The 20,990-nt window shown below is 40.0% G+C and overlaps 1 protein-coding gene and 1 long non-coding RNA gene across 2 annotated transcripts in view; one reads left to right on the top strand and one right to left on the bottom strand.

Annotated features, from left to right (window-relative positions):
- ANKS1B (ankyrin repeat and sterile alpha motif domain containing 1B) overlaps positions 1-20,990 on the top strand; it is a 1,399,804-nt gene that overhangs the window by 1,309,363 nt on the left and 69,451 nt on the right. The window contains exon 20 of the mRNA XM_069095213.1: positions 14,633-14,707. Coding sequence (XP_068951314.1) covers positions 14,633-14,707 — 75 coding nt within the window. The remainder of the gene's footprint in view (positions 1-14,632; positions 14,708-20,990) is intronic.
- Positions 14,701-20,990, bottom strand: part of LOC138166721 (uncharacterized) — a 78,434-nt gene continuing 72,144 nt past the window's right edge. The window contains exons 2-3 of the long non-coding RNA XR_011169702.1: positions 19,200-19,534; positions 14,701-14,869 (exon numbers count right to left, since the gene is read on the bottom strand). This is a non-coding gene — a long non-coding RNA (uncharacterized lncRNA). The remainder of the gene's footprint in view (positions 14,870-19,199; positions 19,535-20,990) is intronic.

Below are 20,990 nucleotides of genomic sequence, written 5' to 3'. Positions count from 1 at the left end.
GGCTTAATGAACAGAGTACAGCAAGGGGCGTAATTTATAATAAGAATGGAATGATATGTTGGGGCCACATTGTGAAAGGCTAAACAGAGGAATTCGTATTTGAGCCTAGAAACTATAGAGAGCCACTGGCATTTGTTGAGTCAGGAAAAGTATAATCAGATCTGTGCTTAAGGTAGTAAGTGTGAGAGACAGGTTTCAAATTCCATGCCTTCAATATCAGTGTTCTTCCCACTACCTACCAAACTTTGCCCCAAACAATCCTATGATATTGTTAGTAGAAAAGTTCACTGCTTTCAAACTTTCAAACTTTCAAACTTATTACTGTTTGTATAAACAGTAATAAGAATTTCTTTTCATTATCATATCAATTGTACCAATATGGATTGGGCCTCCATTTTGTATTTTTCATTGTTTCATGAGTGGGTATCGCTCATGAGAGTCTATGTGATCTACTGGTATTCACATAAAATCAAGAGAATGTGAAGAAAGTCCTGAGCACATTGGGAGGACACCCTATGGCAAAGTTATAGAAGGACATGTAAAAGAGTCTCACAAGAAAGGCAGGCGGGGAGATAGACTACAATCCTTATTAATGGAGGGAATGCCTACATTGATGAGGTCGTAATTTACTGGAGTAATAGAGGATATCAATATATATAAAATATATCAAGGAACTAATACTGTTAAAGGGGCCTTGTGAAAGGAGCATCAAAAGCAGAGAGAGAACAGATTCAAGTTTAGGGGCCTTAAAACAATTTCCAACAGACATCCAAACTTATGGGGATTTGGGGGGGAAAAAGATGTTGCCAAGGTGATTCTGCAAACTTAATCAGTTTTTCAAAGTGGCCAAAAAAAGAGGAAATCATCAGTTCAGAAGAAGGAAAGAAAATATTTTTCTTGCTCTTTCTAAAGGCTCTTTCTGCTTGTTTGAAATAGGAAACTAAATTGTTAGGTGCTAGAAAATGCAGCTGGCCTTTTCCAAAAAGGTTCCAGGATGTCCATGGGGAGTAACTTGTCCTTTCGTTCTTCTCTTGAGCAGTGACCCCCATGTCAGAAAACGTTGTCTGCTCCCCAGGCACCATGGGTGTTTCCAGAGCTGACTTTAAATAACAGAATGGGAAAGATTTTGTAATAGTAATAATAGTGCTTTAAGGTTTGCAAAATACCGTACACATATTACCTATTTGACCCTCACAACCACCAAGGAGATGGGTACTATTATTATCCCCAATTTACACATGAGGAAACTGAGACAGACAGAGTTTAGGAGACTTGTCCATGGTCACATAGCTACTTAAGATAGGAGACAGATGAGGTCTCCGGTCTTTCTGGCTCGAAATCCAATACTTTAATCACTAGGCCAGCTAGCTGCCCCTTATTAAGTATTTATAATGTGCTAGACAATGTGCCAAGTGATGGTGATACACACAGAAAAGCAAGATGGTCTGGCTTTGAAGGAGCTCACATTCTTTTTTTTTTTTTTGCTTTTTGGAGGGCAATTAGGGTTAAGTGACTTGCCCAAGGCCACACGGCTAATTTTGTGTTAAGTGTCTGAGGCCAGATTTGAACTCAGGTCCTCCTGACTCCAGGGTTGGTGCTCTATTCACTGCACCACCTAGCCGCCCCAAGGAGCTCACATTCTAATTAGGGCAAATAATGGGTGAAGGAGAGTTCAGTTCCAATAATATTTTCTGAACACTTCATCACATCAATTTTTTTAAGCCCTTGGGATTTTCCATTTAGAATTCCCATCACATAAGTGTTACTTAAAAAGGCCCAATTTAATCATTGACCTCAAAATCTTCTCTCATATAGCTCCAAAGATAAAATCCCCAATGCTCTGGCAAACCCTAACAATATATAAAAAAACAGAAAATCTGGAAGAAGTTAACTCAGCAAACTCTCCCATCACCAGCCTCAGACTTGACAGCTCATCAGAGACTATAAGCTGATGAGGTTCTTTTGACGATAACAGAGTAGTACCCTGATCCTATCTGGACTACATGATATGGGCAGAGAGCTTGGGCACCAAGTTTATTAAGCTAAAATAAAGTCATATGTAGATATATGTATGTATGTATATATGTACTTATATAAATATACATATGTTTATGAACATAAATATATTTGTATATAGATAGATAGCACTTTTATATTTTAGATACTTCATTTTTCACCTTGTGTATGTTGGAGACAATAGGCAGTCAGTGGGTACAATAAAAAGAGGGTAAGATTTGGAGGCAAAGGTACTGGGTTCAGATCCCACCTTTGGCCACTGATTGTAAGCATGTGCATGTGCACATGCGCACACACACACATATCCCATGAATAAATGAAATCACAGTCAAGATCAAAAATCATTTCTTTGTACTTCCTTAAAGACAAGTCATTTGGGGCTTTTTAGAAAAGAGCGCTGGGCCATGTTCTGGGCCCAAACGAAGATGAACATATCAAATAAAAACAGATTATATGCCTCCTAGTTCTCTGATCAGTGGCTCAGAAACTGGCCTCTTGTGAACCTGTTAATTGTGGGGCATAAGAATCCTCCCCTTTTCACTCTCCCTCCTTCTCTGTCTTCCCTTATTCCCAATAGTCACAATGGAGGTTGGGTTTTGACTAAATCATAGGGTTGAAACGAGCTTCAGAAATCATCAGAGGCAGAGGCAGTTAGGTAGCATAGTCGATAGAGTGCTGGACTCGGAATCGGGAAAACCTGAATTCTCCTTGCTTCAGAAATTTACTAGAAGTATGACTTTCTGAAGAAGCCACATAACCTTTCAGCCCCAGTTTCCTCATCTGTAAAATGGGGATAATAATAGTACCAACATCACAGAGCTTTGGGAAGAATCAAATGAGATGATGGGTGTAAAGCTCCTTGTAAACATGAAAAGTCACCATATGGTGGGAAGTTGGAAAGATAAATGAGGAGTAAATTATGTAAGGCCTTGAATGCCAGGCTAAGAGGGGCATAAAGAGCCACTGAATCTTTCAATACTCTAAGCATTTATTCCAAACTTTCTGTTTTGTTATATGTCGTTAGGGTTTGCCAAAACATCAGGAGTTTCATTTTGGAGCTGTAGGTGCTAAATCTGCTAGATTTAGAAGAAAGATGAATAAAGGAAGACTAAAGAAGTAAAAGAAGAGAGAGTCTGAATTGGAGGGGTAGAAATTTAAGGAGAAAGGAGGGGTAGAAAACACCATGAAGGTCCAATCAGCAGGACCTGGTAACTGATAGAACGTGGGGGAGGGAGGGAGGAAGGAATGCTTAGGTTATAAGCCTGAGAGATGGGGAGTGATGGCAGCATCCACAGAAGTGGGGAAATGAAGACAATGCTCAAGTCTAGGGAGGACATTGGCATGTTGACTTTCAGACACATGGCTCATAGACTCATGGGTCTAGAACTTTAAGGGACCTCAGAGGCCTTTGGGAAACAGGTTATCCAGGTAGAGATGTTCAGCAGGAAATCAGAAATATAGCAGTGGGGTTCAGGGAGGACAGTGGGGTAGAAATCAAGAACTAGTATCTATTGGTTTTTATATGTTAAAGAGAAGCAATGTGGCATAGTGGATAGAAAGCTGGAGCCAGAAAGACCTAGATTCAGATCCTTCCTCTAATATTCTGGCTGTCGGACCCTGGGCCAGTCCTTTAACATCCCCAGACAATGCCCTAAGACTCTATGTTTCACGGAAGGTGCTGATCTGCTTTGGTTGAAGGACCTCCTTATGTTAATGAAATCATAGATCCAGCCCCTCCCTACCCTTATAGAAATAGAATCATTCAAGAAGGACTTTATATTTCAGGTAAAGCATTAAGCTAGATGACCACTGAGGTCACTTCCAACTGGGGACCATAGAGCTGGAAGGGGCTATAGAGACCACCCAGTCCACCCATTTTATTTCACAAATGAAGAAACTGAGGCCCAGAGTTCACTAAATTGTCCAAGGTCACCACGTGTCAAAGCTGAAATTCCTGAGTCAGTCCTCGTCCCCCTGTACCATGTGGCTTCCCTGGATTCCATGACTCTGTTGTATGGCACCATGGGGATGCATACACTTCTCAGTTTTAGGTGACAATGAGGATAACAAAAATTAGAGCTGATTCTTTATGGCACATCATGGCTTGCCATATGTATTTATTTATTTTGCCCTCACAACAAGCCAGGGGGTGTGGGGGAAGTAGCGTGAATAGAATTATAAATAGAATTTGGACCCATCTCTCTCAACCACAAATCCAGCATTCTCTATGGTAATAAAAATAAGAAGGAGAAGAATAGCATTAGTAATGATAACTAACATTACCACCTCAGGATTAGCACTTCAAATAACTGATATCATTTAGTCCTTGTCATATGCCCTGCACCATGGAGTAGATGCAATCATTATTATCTCAGTCTCTGAGGAATTAAATCTCTTACCCAGGGTCACACATCCAGATGAATGTCAGATTTAAACTTTTGAATCCAAGTCCAGTACACTATCCATTAGGCCATGCTGATGCTCACTACCATTCAGTATTTGGGTTTCCTCAATTAGAGTTTATTGATAGTTTTAATAAATAGCATTTCTTGGTTATTTGCTCTTTCTGCTCATCAGGACTGTGAAATGATAAGGCTGAAGGTCGAGACAAACTGTGAAGTGCTTATAGGTGCTTTGTGAATCTCAGTTCTTAATCCGATGCTGGTGAGCTCATGTACCCCCATGGTGCCATACAGCAGAATCATGGAATCCAAACATGGTGAAGGGGTCAGGGGGGGGGAGTGCTGTCTCAAGACTGAAGGAGTGGAGGAGTTCAAATCTCACCTTTGACACTTGGTCACCTTAGGCAATTCAGTTAATTCTGAGCCTCAGTTTTTTCTAGCTCTTGAGCTAGGCTTCTACAATAACCTGCCTGAAATCAATCATTCAGTCAACAAGCATTTATTTAGGACCCACCATGTGACAGGTTCAGTGCTAGGTACTGAGGATACAATTACAAAAGTGAGACAGTTCCTACCCTCAAGGAGCTTAATCTATTGAAATACCATGAATTGCTGTCTTCACTACCAATCAATAGTTTAGCTTTTTTTTTTTTTTTTAGGCAAGATAATTGACAAAGCAACCCACGGACCTTACTAAGATCATCACAATCCTAACTTTTTCCAAAAGCTATTATTTTACATTTCTATTCTTCCAGGCATTCCTCTAGGCCAGGATGCATCTTATATACCCTTGTAGCACCAATGCAATATTTACAGCGCCAATGATCATGATAAAGACCATGACTATAAGTATCGCACATGATTTTCGATCGAAAAATATATCAGATTCTCCAGGTAGAGAACAAAACTGAAACATTTATTTAGACACCAAAAAACCAAATCCCAAAACCATTAAGCTGATTCCATCATAGTACCAAAGATATTCAGAAGTCATAATAACACTGAGAGCCATGCCATCCTTCAACCTTCCCAAAAACCAATATAAGATCAATATCTACTCAGGAGCCTCTCTGACTCCTTGCCTAAGAGTCCTTTCTCTCCCACTGTCTCTCTAGCTCTGACTACCAGGTTTCTGTGGGCTTTGCTTCCCTTTAGCAAACTCCTCCCACCACAGGCTCCCTGTGACTACATTCAGCCTATTAGGGGGCAGAGTTATCTTCACAGCAGGAAAGCTTCCTGTGGACTCTGCTCCCTTCAGCAAATCTCCACCATCACAGGCTCCATGTGATTGATTACATTCAGCCTATTAGGGGGCAGAGTTTATTTTCAAAGCAGGGGAGGTCTTCAAACTCCCCCCTAGGTCTATTAAGGGACAGAGAAGATCTTCAAATTCCCATTACAACACTCCTAAAAAAATGACACAAATCCCTTCAAACAACATTTTATAAACATGACAAATCACATTAACATATCTCACGTGGCTTTCCAATAGTATTTGACCACCCTTTTGTGTTACTGCTGGGGAGCACAAAACATCCCCTTCTGCACTATTATTATCCCCATTTTACAGATGAGGAATCTGAGGCCAACAAAATCATCCCTTATATGAAGAAGTTTGATTCAGTGGTCCCTTCCAGCTCTAAATCCATCATCCTGTTTGTTAGAGGCAAGTTTTGAACCTGTGTCTTTCCAATTCCAGACCAGCCCTCTAGCCATTACACCAAGGACCCTCTCTACATATACCTAATACATCTGTTTAAATATAGTTTGAGGTGTGAGCAAAAAAAATAACCATATTGTATTTTTTAAAGGTTTGGAATATTCAGCAGATAATACCCTGACCTATAAGATGCAGTTTCTTCCCAACAGTAATAGTAATAACTGACATTCACATAGCACATTAAGGTATGGAAGGTACTTTATACCCATTATCTCACTCGAACCTCACAACAACCCTGAGAGGTAGGGTCTACAGGTACCACAGCCCTTTCAGAGGGGAGGAATATGTCAGGAGGTTAAGTGGCTTGCCCATGAGCACATGCTTAATATCTGAGGCAGGATTCAAATCCAGGGTTTCCTGACCTAAAGATGTTCTTTCTATCCACCACACCAGGATGTCTCTCCTAAAGCCACACTTAAGATAAAGAATCCACTTACTACTTTTCTGATGACTGAAATATTCCTTCTCTTGTGCTGTCCTGAGATATGTTGTCTCAATAACTTTGAAGAGACCTGGGCTACCAGGAAAAATTACTTCCTGCCTTTATTGCTGATAATCAGCTTCATTCCATTTCACTCCAAATTCTTGGCAACATCTAGGAATTCTGATAGCCTTAGCCAGAATAGGGTTATACATAGAGAGCTCATGTATCAATTGCTCTATTTTTCCCCACAAAAAAAGTTCCCTGTGCAGTTATGAGAAGGCCCTTTGACTCCAGCCAACATGGAAGATGTGTAGGCAGTCTGTCCATGATCTCTGTAAAGGAAAGGGAACTAGCCTCTCAGGCTGTGGTGTTTTCCGTATACTAAAGGCACTGTGCTTGGGACATTGGCCTATCTATGCCAGAATAACAGAATCCCATCTTTTTTTTTAAACTTGTGGTATCAGGAGACAATCCAAAGGATTTAGTTCATGCCCTGTCTTCCAAGAGACATTAATTAATTAAGGGTCTGGATTTTTCCTTCCAGGAAAAATAATAACCAAAAAAAAGAGCCAGTTACATAGGGAGACAAAGGAATAACTGATGGACATTATACATGTTCCCATTGGTATCGGTATGATTTTAAGAGGACACAAGGAAGATCGCATGTTTAGTTAACCACCATGGTGGCTTTAGGGCAAGGCAGAGCATGGCAAGAGTCACACAAAATGGGCAGATGCTGATGCATTATGATTTCCTCCTTTGGAGAAAGGATGGAGGGGAGTATCATAGAGGTAGCATGGTACAGTAGAAAAAGTGCAAAACTGGGGAGTCAGAAGACCTGGGTTCAAATCCCATCTCTGCCACTTAAAACCTATATGACCTTGGATAAATCACTTACCTTCTCTTTGTCTCAGTTTCCTCCTCGGTAAAATGAAGAGGCTGGACTCCATGGCCTCTGAGTTCTCTCCCAGCTCTCCATCTGTGCTCCTTGGATCCCATGTCAATAAGATCAGAGATATAATGGAGCTTGCTTTGATGAATGCCAATGTATAGAGAATCACAGCATCTCTAAGTTGGAAGGGACCTCAGTGGCTGTCTAAAGTAACTGGTACCCAAACAAGAATTCCCTCTTTGTACAATGGGGGGACTGGAGGACCTCTGAGCTCTCTCCCAGGTCTAGGCCTACATTCCTGATCCATCTATAATTTAATAGACGACTTGTAGAAATTACTGTGGCCAAAAAATTCATCCCCTTGTGGCCAATCTAGTAATGGAGCTTTGTGAACTTAGCTAGGCTCACCCAAAGACAACAGACATACACTCTTTTACCAGGGCTATACTCAGAGAGTCTGTCTTGGGTATCTGCTAGAGTAGTGCCTTTTTATTAAAGCCTTCAAGAGCCAAGGGTGGTACAGTGGGAAAAACACTGACCCCAGAGTCAGAGGAAATGAGTTCAAATTCCATCTCTGATGCTACAGCCTTTAACAAATCACTTAATGTCTCTGGGCCTCAGTTTCTTTATCTGTAAAATGATCAGGTTGGGCAGGATGGCCTCCGAGGCCTGCTCTAGAACTGTGATTCTTTATCTGTGCCTACATTTTTAGAGGCAGTGGGTGATGTAGTAGATTAGAATATTATACTTGGCATCAGAAAGACTTGGTTCAAATCCTGCCTCTGATAAATATTAATTATGGGACTGTGGACAAGTCTTCTCTTTGAACCTCAGTGTCCCCCCCTGTAAAATGAAGGCACTGGAATCAATGGTCTCCAAGGTCCCCAGAAGCTCTAAATATATGATTCTATCATTTCCACACCTTTCTCCTTCAGAGAAAGGCAAAACAAATAGCACACAAGAAGATCTCCTAAGGCTCCCATTTCATACAATCAGCACCTCTGCTGTATAGCCCAACTAGACTGAGGGGAGAGAAATGGTCCTCAGCTTCCCAGTCAAGTGAAGAAATTTCATTCAGAGGAAAATAGGGGCAGGCCTGCAAGTTTTGATTTCCAAGATTCAGCACGCCTCCATGCATGTAGCCAGCACTCCTGTCACATTGGAAAGACAAGATGAATGAGAGGCCTTTGGTCCTCTTGTTGCCCTGTGGCTGAACTGAGCATCGGTGACTTTCCACTCTTTGACAGATTTTACCTTGTCTCAGTGTCTGCTCAAGAGGCTGTGGAGTTTGCAAGTAAGAGAGTGAGGCAGCATCTTTGTAAGGATGACCTTTTCTTTCTGTCTTTGAGGCTATTTTACCCCATCTGTGGGTTGTTGTTTTAAAATCTCTGTCATTCAAGAGATAGGATCTTTTTTCTTTTCATTTTTCTTTTAACTTGAATTCTAAAACTGAGCCTTTAACATGGACTGTTGAATCATTTGCTGGATTTAGCCAATGACCTGAAATGTTCAAGAATTAGGACAATGGGAAGATGAAGGAAAGGATATGTTTTTTCTGGGTAAAATCAAGGCAGAAAACCTCCATTCTAATGGCATCCTGCTTAAAAAGTTTCATTCATTCATATTCCCTTAGTGATAGCTTTTCAGGTGATATATAGGCCAGAGGGATCTGTCATCTGCCCTGTAGCTGAATTTTCTTTGGCATCTTAATCTCCTCCAACTAAAATGTGAGCTCCTGGAGGGCAGGAACTGTCTTGCTTTTTCTATTTATCAGACAATAACATTAATTGTCTACTATGGGCCAGGCACTGTGCCTGCCCTGGGAATACAAAGGTTTAAAAGAAAAAGGCTCTGCTCTCAAAGAGCTCAAAATCTAATGGGGGAGACAACATTCAAACAACTATGTACAAATAGGCTGTACATATATATATTGGATAAGCTGGAAATAATCAACATAGGGAAGGCACTAGAAATAAGAGGGATCAGAATAGGCATCCTCCCAGAAAGTGGAATTTTAGCTAGAACTTGAACAAAACTAGGAAGGAAGGAAGCATACGCCAACATTTAGCACAGTGCTCAGCCCTCAGTATGAGCTTTGTAAACACTTTGCGATTCATTTTCATTCATTCATAGAAAGTGGCATTGGAGTCCACAAGACCTGGGTTCTAGTCCTGCTTCTCAGCTGTATGACCTTAGACAGGTCACCTAAACCCTCAGTCCCTACTGAAAATCTCTGTGATGCTTAAGTTTCAGGGCACGTGCAGGTCTGCGTTGGTAAAGAACGTCCTCACCTGGGAGTTCCCTATATCAATGAAATCCCAAGTCCAGTCCCTCTCCCTAATAATAGTTAACATTTATATATTACTTTAAGATGTGCAAAGCTTCATGGAAAAGGTCAAGTGTAAAGTACAAGTGCCATTAAAATGTCAGCTTTTAGATCTTCCCAAATCTTTAGATACCTACTGAACTCAGATGGCTAGATCGGTGACTCTGTGTACCACAAAGCATAGTCCCAGCTCTTTGTCCTCCCTGGGTACCTTGAAGGTGCCGGGGACTGTGGGAAAAGAAGCAGGAACGGCCATCGCCATCAGCCATTTCCTAGACATCAACAGACAGAAGAGACTGGGCCTTGTTCCTCCTCCCATCCCCCACTCCCTCACAATGTGCCTGGTACCTTGTAGATGCCAGCAAAGGTATGTGACCAAAGTGATCCTTGGCAGAGGCTGAGCATTTATTTAACATCTTCTCTGCCAGATATTGTGCTAGGTATCAAGGGACAAAAACAAAGGGGAGTTTGGGCCTCCCTTCAAACAATTTAATTCTAAGGATGAAACAACATGTGGGTATATGTATGTGCTAATAACACGTCTCCATATATGTACCTTATATCTACTTTGTTTTTAAATATATACATAAGCGTGTATATGTACATACATATATGTCACATTTACACATACACACACACCCCCTCCAATTGAGAGTGTGTGTAGCATATGGGTACAGTAACACTTCAACTACCTAAAGAATAAAAATAAAATAAATTCACAATTGGGGAAAACTTCCACTAAAGGAAGCCAATCTGCAAACCTTAAAACACTACAGAAGTGTAAATTGTTGCTTTTATTACTATCTAAATTTACTCTTTTTAATCTGAGAGCCTGACAGTTAGATATGAGCTTAAGGTTTGTTGTTTATTTTTTTTATTTGGTATTTGTTAATTTGTTTGGCATTTATTTTTTTATTTTGAGTTCCCAATTCTTTCCCTCTCTCTAGCCCTTCCCCTACCCATTAAGATGGCAAGCAATAGACCAAATGGACTATATATATGTAATACATGTGAAGTCATGTAAAACATAAATATGAACTTTTAAAAATCTTTAGATAAGGATTCTGATCCCAGCTCTGTCCCTAACGTCATTTATCTGAGTCTCAGTTTCTTTATCTATAAAAGCAACAGTCTAGATTCTATGATCTCTAAATTTAACCATCTTACTCAGAAATAATAGTAAAGTAGCTCCTAAAAGATGCTTTTAAATTCCAAGTTCCATTCAAGCTGACCATCCATTAGTTATTTGACATTATTGAAGCTTTACTGTTTTTGAAATGAACCTAAATCATCAGTTGTGCTCCGAATTGATGCCCTGAAGCCATGATTTACAAAGTGGGACCCTACTGAGTGACCTGGAACACTGAAAACCATTTCAAAAAGGTTGTCAAAACTGCATCTGAAAGACTGCCAGGGGTTGGCTATTTGGTTGTGTATCATTGGAAGGTTGTTGTTGTTTTCATAGGGTTGTATCAATACGAACAAGATCCATTAAAGCAAAAGTATAGATTTAATGTAGGGTACACGTGAGCTCTGTCTGTGGCAGGCCTTCCCCAATACCTTTGGGTCCAAGAGCCTCAGAAAATTGACCTTGGACAGTAAGCATTTAGGCATATTTCAAACACAGTGAAATATTAATATTGCTTATTTACCTAGTGGGATAGTCACCCCAAGTTAGTAAACAATCTGCATTTTACCTCCTGCTTTACTGGGAAGGGAAGGGAATAGAATGGAACAGGGAAGGAGAAGAAAGTGGGGAGGGGAAGGAAAAGGAGAGGGCCAGGCACTATGCTAAACACTTTACCCATATTATTTCCTAATGAAGTCACTAACTGCCTTTCCTCCTATCTGGAGGGTTCAACTCTCCCCATTGTCCTTTACTAACTGTGAGAGCCTAGGCAAGTCCCTTCACTTCTCTGAGATTCAGCAAGAGAGTGACATGTTTAGGAAAATCACTTTGACAGCTCTGTGGAAAACAGTCTGGAAAGGAGATACCAATGAGGAAGTTTTCACCATAGTCTAAACCACAGGTGTCGAACACAGGCTGCCAGGCACATACAGCCCACAACATTCCCAAAGATGACCTGAACCAGATTAAGACGTAATTGGGAAATATTTTATTTAAATACAGTAAAATATAGGTAATATTACATTTTAAAATTAAACCCGTGTATGGCCTACAGAGATCCTTATGTATGACTTTGTGGCCCCATTTCTTTTCAAGTTTGACACCACTGGTTTGAAGAAAAAGTGATCAGCTGAACCAAGGCGGTGGCCTTGGATAGAAAGAAAGGGGATGGGTACAAGAGATGCTTTGGAGAATCAACAGGAGTTTGCAAGTAGTTGGATATATGAGATCAATCAAGGAGAGAAAAATGATGGACAAGCAGCTGCTCATGCTGATGCAAAGCATTAACACATCTGTACAGTCTCACATGCTCACATTTTACAGGGATTGATTTTAGTCCCAACCCTGCCATTAATGATATGATCATTTGGGCAGGTCACTTATACATTCTGGACCTCAGTTTCCTCATTAATGAAAGGAGGTGGTATTAATGGTTGGGTTTTTCCCCCCATAGTCCTTTCCACTTCCAGAGTTCTATGACTCTATAAAGGAGGTACAATATATGAATTATATTAGGACTTTGTGGAGAAAAGATGATGCACTACATCAAAGATATTTCAAAAGAATGCTTTTTTTCCACTTAAAATGAGACTTCCAGTGATGCATAGGCATTTCATCTCAAACAGCTGATGAGAATTAGAATTAACCACCACCAGAGGCTGTGTAGATCCAAGAGGCAACTCACTGGAGGATGGGAAAAAAACAGGGGGAAAACCTCTCCCAACTAAGAAAAGAACATGAAGTTTAGAGGGAAATAATTGAGAATGGAAGGTCAGTACTACTCAGAAGCTTATCTGGAAGGACCCTTTGATCAATTCACAGGAAACTTATCTGTTTTGCCAGTTTGGGAAATGTGAACCTGTTGCTCAGCAAGCCATTCAGATTGGAGACTGTAAAAGGTGTGGGGTAAATGGGGCCACCCAGCAATGACTGAATTCTAGTAGCTATTCTGGAAACAGATGTGATGGCTCTGGCCCTTGTTTTTAGTGTCACTTTGCTCTGTGTAGTTTTCACTTAGATGCAGGCTTTGACATTGCTATTTTTTGCCAGTTCTCTGAATGTTGTGATTACATTACTCCTCTCTCATCATGCCTCTTGTTGCCGTCTGCTCAGGAATGCTGTGGATTATTATGATGCTTAGCAAATTTTTAGTTGCTCAGCAACTAGGAAGCCTGTTGTCATCCATGTTCTAGGATTTCAAAAGGTCTTTTTTATGACAAATTTGGCAAAGATGCAAGAGAAAAGCCAGATCATTTTTTTCATCCCTCTCTCTGCGGTTTGGGTTTGATTTGGTTTGATTTGGTATGTTATAGCACTAATATATGGTGAAGTGATATGGTGAGGTGTTGTCAGCTTGATTTGAAGAGATGGAAATCAAAGGCTATTGTGGAGGGAAGTCTAGGCAGTGTGGTACACTAAATAGCATATTAGATTTGGAGTCTGGAAGACCTGAGTTATAATTGCCCCTCTTACTCTCACCAAACTATGTGATCCTGGGTAAATCACCTCACCAGGACTCTGTTTCCTTCTATGTGAAATGACAGGGTATAACATTAATGACTTCTAAGGTTCTTTCTGACTTCAAATTCATGATATGAATATGGAAGAGAATAAGAATTCTTCCCAATCCCAACTACCCCTCTCCAACCTCTCTGTTACACTCACATAGTCACTGCTGGAGCCATTGTTTGGGCTTTGAAGCTCCAGAGATCACTTTGTTTTTCCTCAGTTGCTCTAATGGGAAAGTTACACTATAAGTGTATGTTGCCAAAATGGAACAATAACGAATGGGAAAATTTTCCTTTTATTCTTTGTCCTGTGGTCAGTTGTTGAAGACAGATCAATAAAAAATTTTGATATTTATGAAGGTTTCCTGAAAGATTCAAGGAGGGGAAAAAACAACATTAAATGGGGATCTAGAGGGAGAGGGGCATGGAAGAATTTTAGTTGCCTGGGTGGGGGAGGTAAATTCCTGCGTCTTTAATAGAAAGAGATAGTAGTGTCCAGAAAGAATCAACCTTTCCCTTTGCAGTGAATTTCTTGTACAATCTTTTCCTCCTGGTTTTTGTCAGTCCTTCACAAAAATGCTCATGATTTTTTAGAATTTATTTTGTATCCTGCTATTTACTGAATCTTTTAATCATCTCTTAGAGTTTTTTTTTTTGCTTATTCTCTGAGGTTTTCTAATTACCTGCAAATAGGGCTACATCCCCTCTTTGCTGATGTTTGTGACTTTAACTTTTCTCTCAGTATTTCTATAACTATGTTAAATAACAGCCGATTGCAAGAGGCATCCTTGTTTTCCCTGTTTCTATTGAAAAAGCTTCTACTATTTCCCCACTGCTAATGTCAGCTCTTGGCTTTTTTATATGCTTCGTATCATATTAAAGAAACAATCCAGTTCTTTTGGAAAATGTGAAAAACAACAGTTTTCTTTTCCAAAAGCTGATGTTAATTTTGTTACCTTCTGGTAGGATCGTGGTTTTTTTCCCTTAGTTTGAAATGTAATCAACTAGTCAAAAATAAATTTCATTAGCAAAGAAAGTGACTTTGAAATACATGATTGAAACTCAAAAAAACGGTAAAACATTTACAAGTTGGGGTGTTTTTAATGTTATTTTTTACCATTCTGTTGATTTTCCTTGTATACTCTTTGAGTCCCCTTGGGCAGTTGTCGATGTTGAAATATTTTCAAGATAAGATATAGTTTTCTGTTTATATCAGCAGTCGTCTGTCTGTGAAATATGGACCAACCAGAATGCAGGATTTCCATTCTCAGCGATCCATCAGGTTCATAATGTAAGACAATGAACGGTTATGTTCTCTTTATCAATTTGCACCGTGTGATGTCTTGCCAAGTGTTGTGAGCAGTTATCAACAGGTGCTATGTCCTGAAAGTGCCAGATGGTTTGTAATGTCCCCTGATACCTGAGGTTCTTGTCTGTGCCTTCATTTATCATGCTTCATGATTGGTCGGTGTGGAAAAAAACATGTCCAGAGTCAGAGTATACTCAGCTTTTAAAGTCTTCAGTCACCAACCCCTCTCCCCCCATGTCAGTCTTGATCTCTATTCCCGATGTCTACGTTGACTTGCTTTTGCAGGGAAGATGGAAAAACTAAACTAGTAATGTGCATTTGTCCACTCCCTCACCCCGTCTTGTACTATTTATTTCCCTCTCCATGAGGTCCTTCTCCCTACCACCCTTGTGTCTGATATGCCCTAGTGCATAGGTCTATTGCTTATAGCCAGCCTAATCATAGTATGATTTGCATGACAAACTGTATGAATTTCATGCAGTTTGTTCAAGAGCAGAAAAATATGCCACAGAGGTGCCAATTCCTAGCTAAACAGTAATTCTCAACCTTTCTCATTTGACAGTGCCTTTGACTGACGTGAAATTTCTACTCATTTTGCTTCAGAATACTTAAATTAGAACTTTTTCAACTTACCTTCTCACAATATAGGAGTTTCTTTTTATTTGGGAAAAAATCAAACACCATTCATTATTTTCATTTTTAATATAAAAATATTTTTAAATCCTTCTAATTTTTTTCTGCAGAAGACTTTTATTGAAGAATTTAGCCTCCACTATGGTCCTGCTCTAATCAATGCATTCTCTTTAGCAGTGGAGTAAAGGACTAGTGGATCTCAATGACCCAAGAAGGCATTGAATTCAACCTGGCGAGTGGACTATTGTCCAAAGACCAGCCTGGCCAAATTTAGAAGGGTCATCACCAGGAGTCTGAATGTCCACTCTAGAAAGAGCACTGGCTCCAGAGTCAGAAGACCCAGACTCAAATACTGCCTCTGCCCATAATATCCATTTGACTTTGGGCAAGTTACTTTCTGGGCCTGTTTCTTCATCAATAAAAAATGAGGCAAACCAAATGGTCTCCAAGTTTCTTTTAACTCTATATCTATGATCCTATGAATTTTTTACTGGCCATGGTAACTTATAAAATTTACTAAGGCATGAAAGGCCAATGATGAGCATCAAAGGAAAGGAATATCTGAACCAATGGAACCAATGGTCCTTGAAGTATGGAATGAGTAGATTTGCCATCTGGAAGGAGTTTGGACCCTCAGGCTACCTCAGTAACCCGGTTGAGAATCACTAATCTGCATTTAATTAGCAAGGGAGGCCCTCTCTCAGTGTGCTGTATTGAAAAGACACTGAGTGTTTTCAGTGCATGTTTTTTTCAGATGGAGAGTGTATTGGCTTGTGGGATCTGTAATGTCCTTGTAGCTGGCATATGACCATAGTCTAGTATTGCTATACAACCAAGAGAATGGGGTGTACAATTACTTCAGGAGTCCCTACAAAACTTAAGTGAACTATGGAAAGCTTTTAATTGTTCAAAAGTGATCCTCTCCTTTTAATAGCCTTACAAGTCTGGCTCATACTAGGAAGTTTGCTACATTCCATTTCATGAATATTTATTAAACATCTGAAGATACAAAGACCAAAAAAAAAAAAAGAAAAATAATAATTCATGCCCTCAAGAAGCCTGCCTTCTACTTTTTGAGGGGGAAAGAGGGGAGAGTATATACACAATTATAAACAATGTAATTACAAATAATGTGACTGGGGAAAGCACCAACTAAGGAGAGTAGTGTAGCAGAGAGGAGTCAGGAGGCCTTGATACCCAGATATTTAAGAGCTGTGTGACACAGAACAAGTCCTGTCATCTGTTTCCTCATCTATAAAATGATGGAGTTGGACTCAATAAATGCTAAAGTCCCTTCCACTGCCAACTGATGTTTTAGCCATGAGAGCCTACATTCTGGGGCATTTGTGGGATACATTTTCTTATATTTACACTGCATATATAAGAATACATCTAAGTAAATATGCAGCTCCAGACAGAGCATTCTTTGGAGCCCCAAGGGATGCCAAAAATAAATACCATCATGTATGTCTCATGTACATGCAGATGGCTTGATCGACAACCCAGATTTATTAGAAATGTTGGAAGCAAAATCCTTAAGACTGCCGCTCCTGGGAAAATGTTCTATTAGGATTAGGCTGTTACCTGTTCTACAACAAGCCCGGAACAAATGGGTTAATTGACCAGGTGAGAGACAAAGATTTGGTTGGCAAAACCAATCAGGGAAGAAAGATTGAAAAGCTTCTAGAGAAACAAAAATCAATTAAATTCTAATCAAAGAAGGGTGTTGATAAGGCTTTGGAGACACCCTGCTTTCCTTTTTCATTAAGAAAAGTTTATACACAATTATAGTTTTTAATTATTTGCAGACATCATTACATAAACTTCTTTAACTAACTCTGAGAATGTGAAACTTAGAATATACAAATGTTCCCCCAATTCAGTTTCCCTTTGCATTTAGAACAAAGATTTTAAAATAGTAATAATTTTAATAATAATTGATTTTTCATCCCATGATTTATTTTGGATTCTGCAACACAAGTAATTAAACTGCCTTTCATAGATAAGGATATGCAGGCATAATTGTGCAGGAGAAATGTCACTCTATTTGAAGTTCAAATCCTGGCTTTTTACTTCCCTGGCTCTCAGTCTCCCCATCTATAAAATGAGGGGATTGGATTCTATGAGGCCATCTGCCTGTGATTCCTTTCTACAAAGAACTAGACTGAATTTCTGCCTCCCTGAGTACATGAAATTCAAGTCCCTATGGGCCTGGCAGCCCTAGCACAGTCCTACCCACAGCAGGTATGAAGAAAGCTGAGTACTGGGTTATATAATGCAAGGCTAGTCACAGCTTTCACATCCTTTCACATCCTTTTATCTCTGACAGTTGGTACAATAACAAGAACCCTGTAAATACTTGTTGAGCTGTATGGCTTACATTAAATCTTCCTGTCATTTAGGATGCCTCCATTTTTCATTCTATTTAGGGTCTTGTTAAGGCAAAGTTCTCCCTCTTTTATTGATTTCCTTCAATATGAGTAAATGATCTTGGAAAAACAGCTCCAAGGCTCTGTATAAAACCAAGGAGAAAGAGAAATTAAACAACTACATAGTTGTTTAATAAGAGGCAGCCACTTCCCACTGGATAGAGGGTTGACCTCAGAGACAGGGAAAGTTGTTTCAAATCCCAGCTATGGAATCATATTGGCTGTGTAATCCCTGGCGAGTCCACTTTGTCTCTCAATTCAGACAATATTTTGCAAGGAGGTGCTGACCTGCTTTGCTAGAAGAAATTAACCTTACTAGGAATGCCTAGATCAAATGAGATAGAATTTTGTAAAGCACTTAGCATAGTGCCTGGCCCATAGGAGTCATTTAATAAGTGCTTATTCCCTCCTTTTCCCCAACAAACAGGTCTGAATTTTAAAAATGGCATACAGTGGTGTCAAACTCAATAGAAACAAAACTGCATTTTGAGTTAGAAAACCACAAATTCTCTTTATCTATACTATAATGTGAGACAGCTATGCAGCTCCCTCTGATTGAAGAACACTGGGCCTGGAATCAGGAAGACTTCAGTTCAAATTTAACCTGATACTCACTAGTTATGTGACCTTGGACGAGCCACTTAACTTTTGTTTGCCTTAATTCAGTGAAGAAAGAAATAGCAAAAAACCCACTCCAGTATCTTTGCCAAGAAAACCCCATAAGGTGTCACAAAGGGTCAGACTAAACAGCATGCTGCATTATATATTTTTTTATTTTGTTAAATATTTCCCAATTACATTTTAATCTTCTAGCCACACTCAGGAGTTTTTCAAGTGTCTTACAGCTATGGGAGTTTCACACCTCCTCACTATAAGACATGCCCTACATCACTATTGACCCATTAGGACAGATTGAAGCAGATAGGTTTATCTGACTAGCAAAAGCCTTTTTAAATCCATGGCATCTCATGAAAACCATTTTAGTGACCATTAATCAACAGATGTTTAATAAATACCACTATGAGCCAGCCACTGTACTAAATGCTAGATATTCAAAGACAAAAGTTACAAACCCTGCCCTCAAGAAGTTTACATTCCACCATTATGTGTAATTAGCAAAGGAGACCATCTAACATTGCAGACGTCTATAAACTATTCAGTCCTTTGCAAAAGAGCAGGGTGGTAAATACAAGCCAGATGTTAACTAGGTTAACTCTTGTAATTTTAAATAAATATATTCATGGCTGCCCCAGCTATATCACCATGAAAGATGATTATGACTTATAGACATGCTAATACAAGCTTAAACCATGTTAAGATTTTTGAAAAACCCTGTTTTCAATATTGAGACTTTCTAGACTTAATTTTGGTTTTGCTTTTCATTAATGTTTTTTCCCAAAGGGAGAGCTTACCAAAATATGTAATGAATGACTCGGCTTCTTTTTTGGTTTTAAAAACTTCAGAGAATGCTGATTTTCCATAGGGTGTGTTGCTGTAATTTCTCTGCACACCTGCTGTTGGTCAGGGCTTTGCAAATTTCAGATTTCCATATTAGCATCTAGTCGTCCATTCCCAAGAATCACTTCTGGACTGGCTTTGCTCTCTTGGTTCCTTCCTTCTTGAAAACAACCTCCAGGCTTTTGGAGGCCCTGCACAAAACTGTGACCTTGCACTTCTGGGACAGACCACTCTCCCTCTTTTCTCCCGGTATTAAGACCGGGAGTTAGAGTTGTGATGGTTCTCAGACCTAAGGGCAAAATATATAAAACCAGTGCTTCAATTGGATCCAACAGTTGGAACCACATAGTCTGTAGCAAATTAACAAGAGTAAGAGAGAGAGAGAAAGAGAATTCACATCAGAAAGAAAAAGGCAAAATCCACTAAGAAAGAGAAAGCCTTCCGGGTGTTCTTAGAGGTAGGGTCATTAAAAAAAAAAAAAAAGACGATGAATTTCTAGGAAGAAAACAAATTTCTCTTCTATGAATTCTATCTTAAGCAACCCCATTTTCTTTTCTTTTTTACTCAGTTGAATACATACTTCTGAAAATAGCACTGTCTGACAAAATTTAAGTTTCTATTTCCAGAAATGCAGATTCAGACCCTGTGGGGGAATTTTTAAACCTCTGGGTTGGAGCACAGTTTCAGGAACACAAAGAAATGTGTTCTCTCTCCTCCTTCCCCTCTACTCTCCTCTTTTTTCTCACTCATCCTTCCATCCTTCTTTTCTCCCTTGCCACTACAGGTAATAGATTGGTCCTTTCTCCTCTTGGTATGATGGAAAATGTGCATTTTGAGGCAAAAGACCTGGGTTCCAATCCCAGTTCTGCCACTTGCTGTCTTCATGACTTTGGATAAATCCCTTCATCTCTGAGATGTTAATCTCCTCATCTGTCCAAAGAAATGCTTGTATTAAGTAACTTCCCATATCCTTCCTGGTTCTCATCCCTAGGATCCTCTAATTTCCATTTTTATCACAAAGGTCATAGGTAGGAGTCCTCCCTGGTATTTTTTGCTTCTTTTTTGGGGGGGTGGGGGGAAGGCAGGGCATTTGGGGTTAAGTGACTTGCCCAAGGTCACACGGCTAGTAAGTGTTAAGTGTCTGAGGCCGGACTTGAACTCAGGTCCTCCTGACTCCAGGGCCGGTGCTCTATTCACTGTGCCACCTAGCCACCCTAATCCTTTCTGATTTAAACTCATAATTAGGAGTTGGATTTTTTTTGTGATTTCTAGAGCAGCCAGAGGGGAGCCTACCCAAAAAGGTACCTTGCACACAGACAGCAGTGGCTTGGTTTCTCCAAATACCCATCCACTATACTGAGGTGGTTTCCATGAGGATGTGCCCTAGAAGTGGTGCTTGCTAGTCCCTACGTTGCTGCTACTCCTCATGTTCATGACATCCATCCTCATTTGGAACCATGTTTGGCTGCAATTCTGTTTTGGGGGGGGGGGGGGATTCCCTCAGATTTCAGCTCCTGTGAAAGTGCCTGGGCTAACTTAAAAATTAGCACCATGGGTTTGCATCTTCTCTGCATGTTTGATATACTAACGTGCCCAAATCCCCTGTAACTCCCTCTGCATTCTCCCACCGACACCCTAACCCCACCCCTGGTCCCTGCTGTGTCTGACTGGATCTGTGCAAGGGAAAGAGGATTCTCCCCAGCTCTCCTTTTACCACTAATAAAGCTCACATCCAAAGTGGGTGC

This window comes from Petaurus breviceps, unplaced genomic scaffold, assembly GCF_028583685.1.
Source record: "Petaurus breviceps papuanus isolate PSGF00001 unplaced genomic scaffold, PetGlider_PUasm1.0 225, whole genome shotgun sequence".
In the NCBI taxonomy this organism is placed as follows: domain Eukaryota; kingdom Metazoa; phylum Chordata; class Mammalia; order Diprotodontia; family Petauridae; genus Petaurus; species Petaurus breviceps.
Note: the sequence above shows the minus strand (reverse complement) of the source record. Positions and strands in the feature narration are given on the sequence as shown.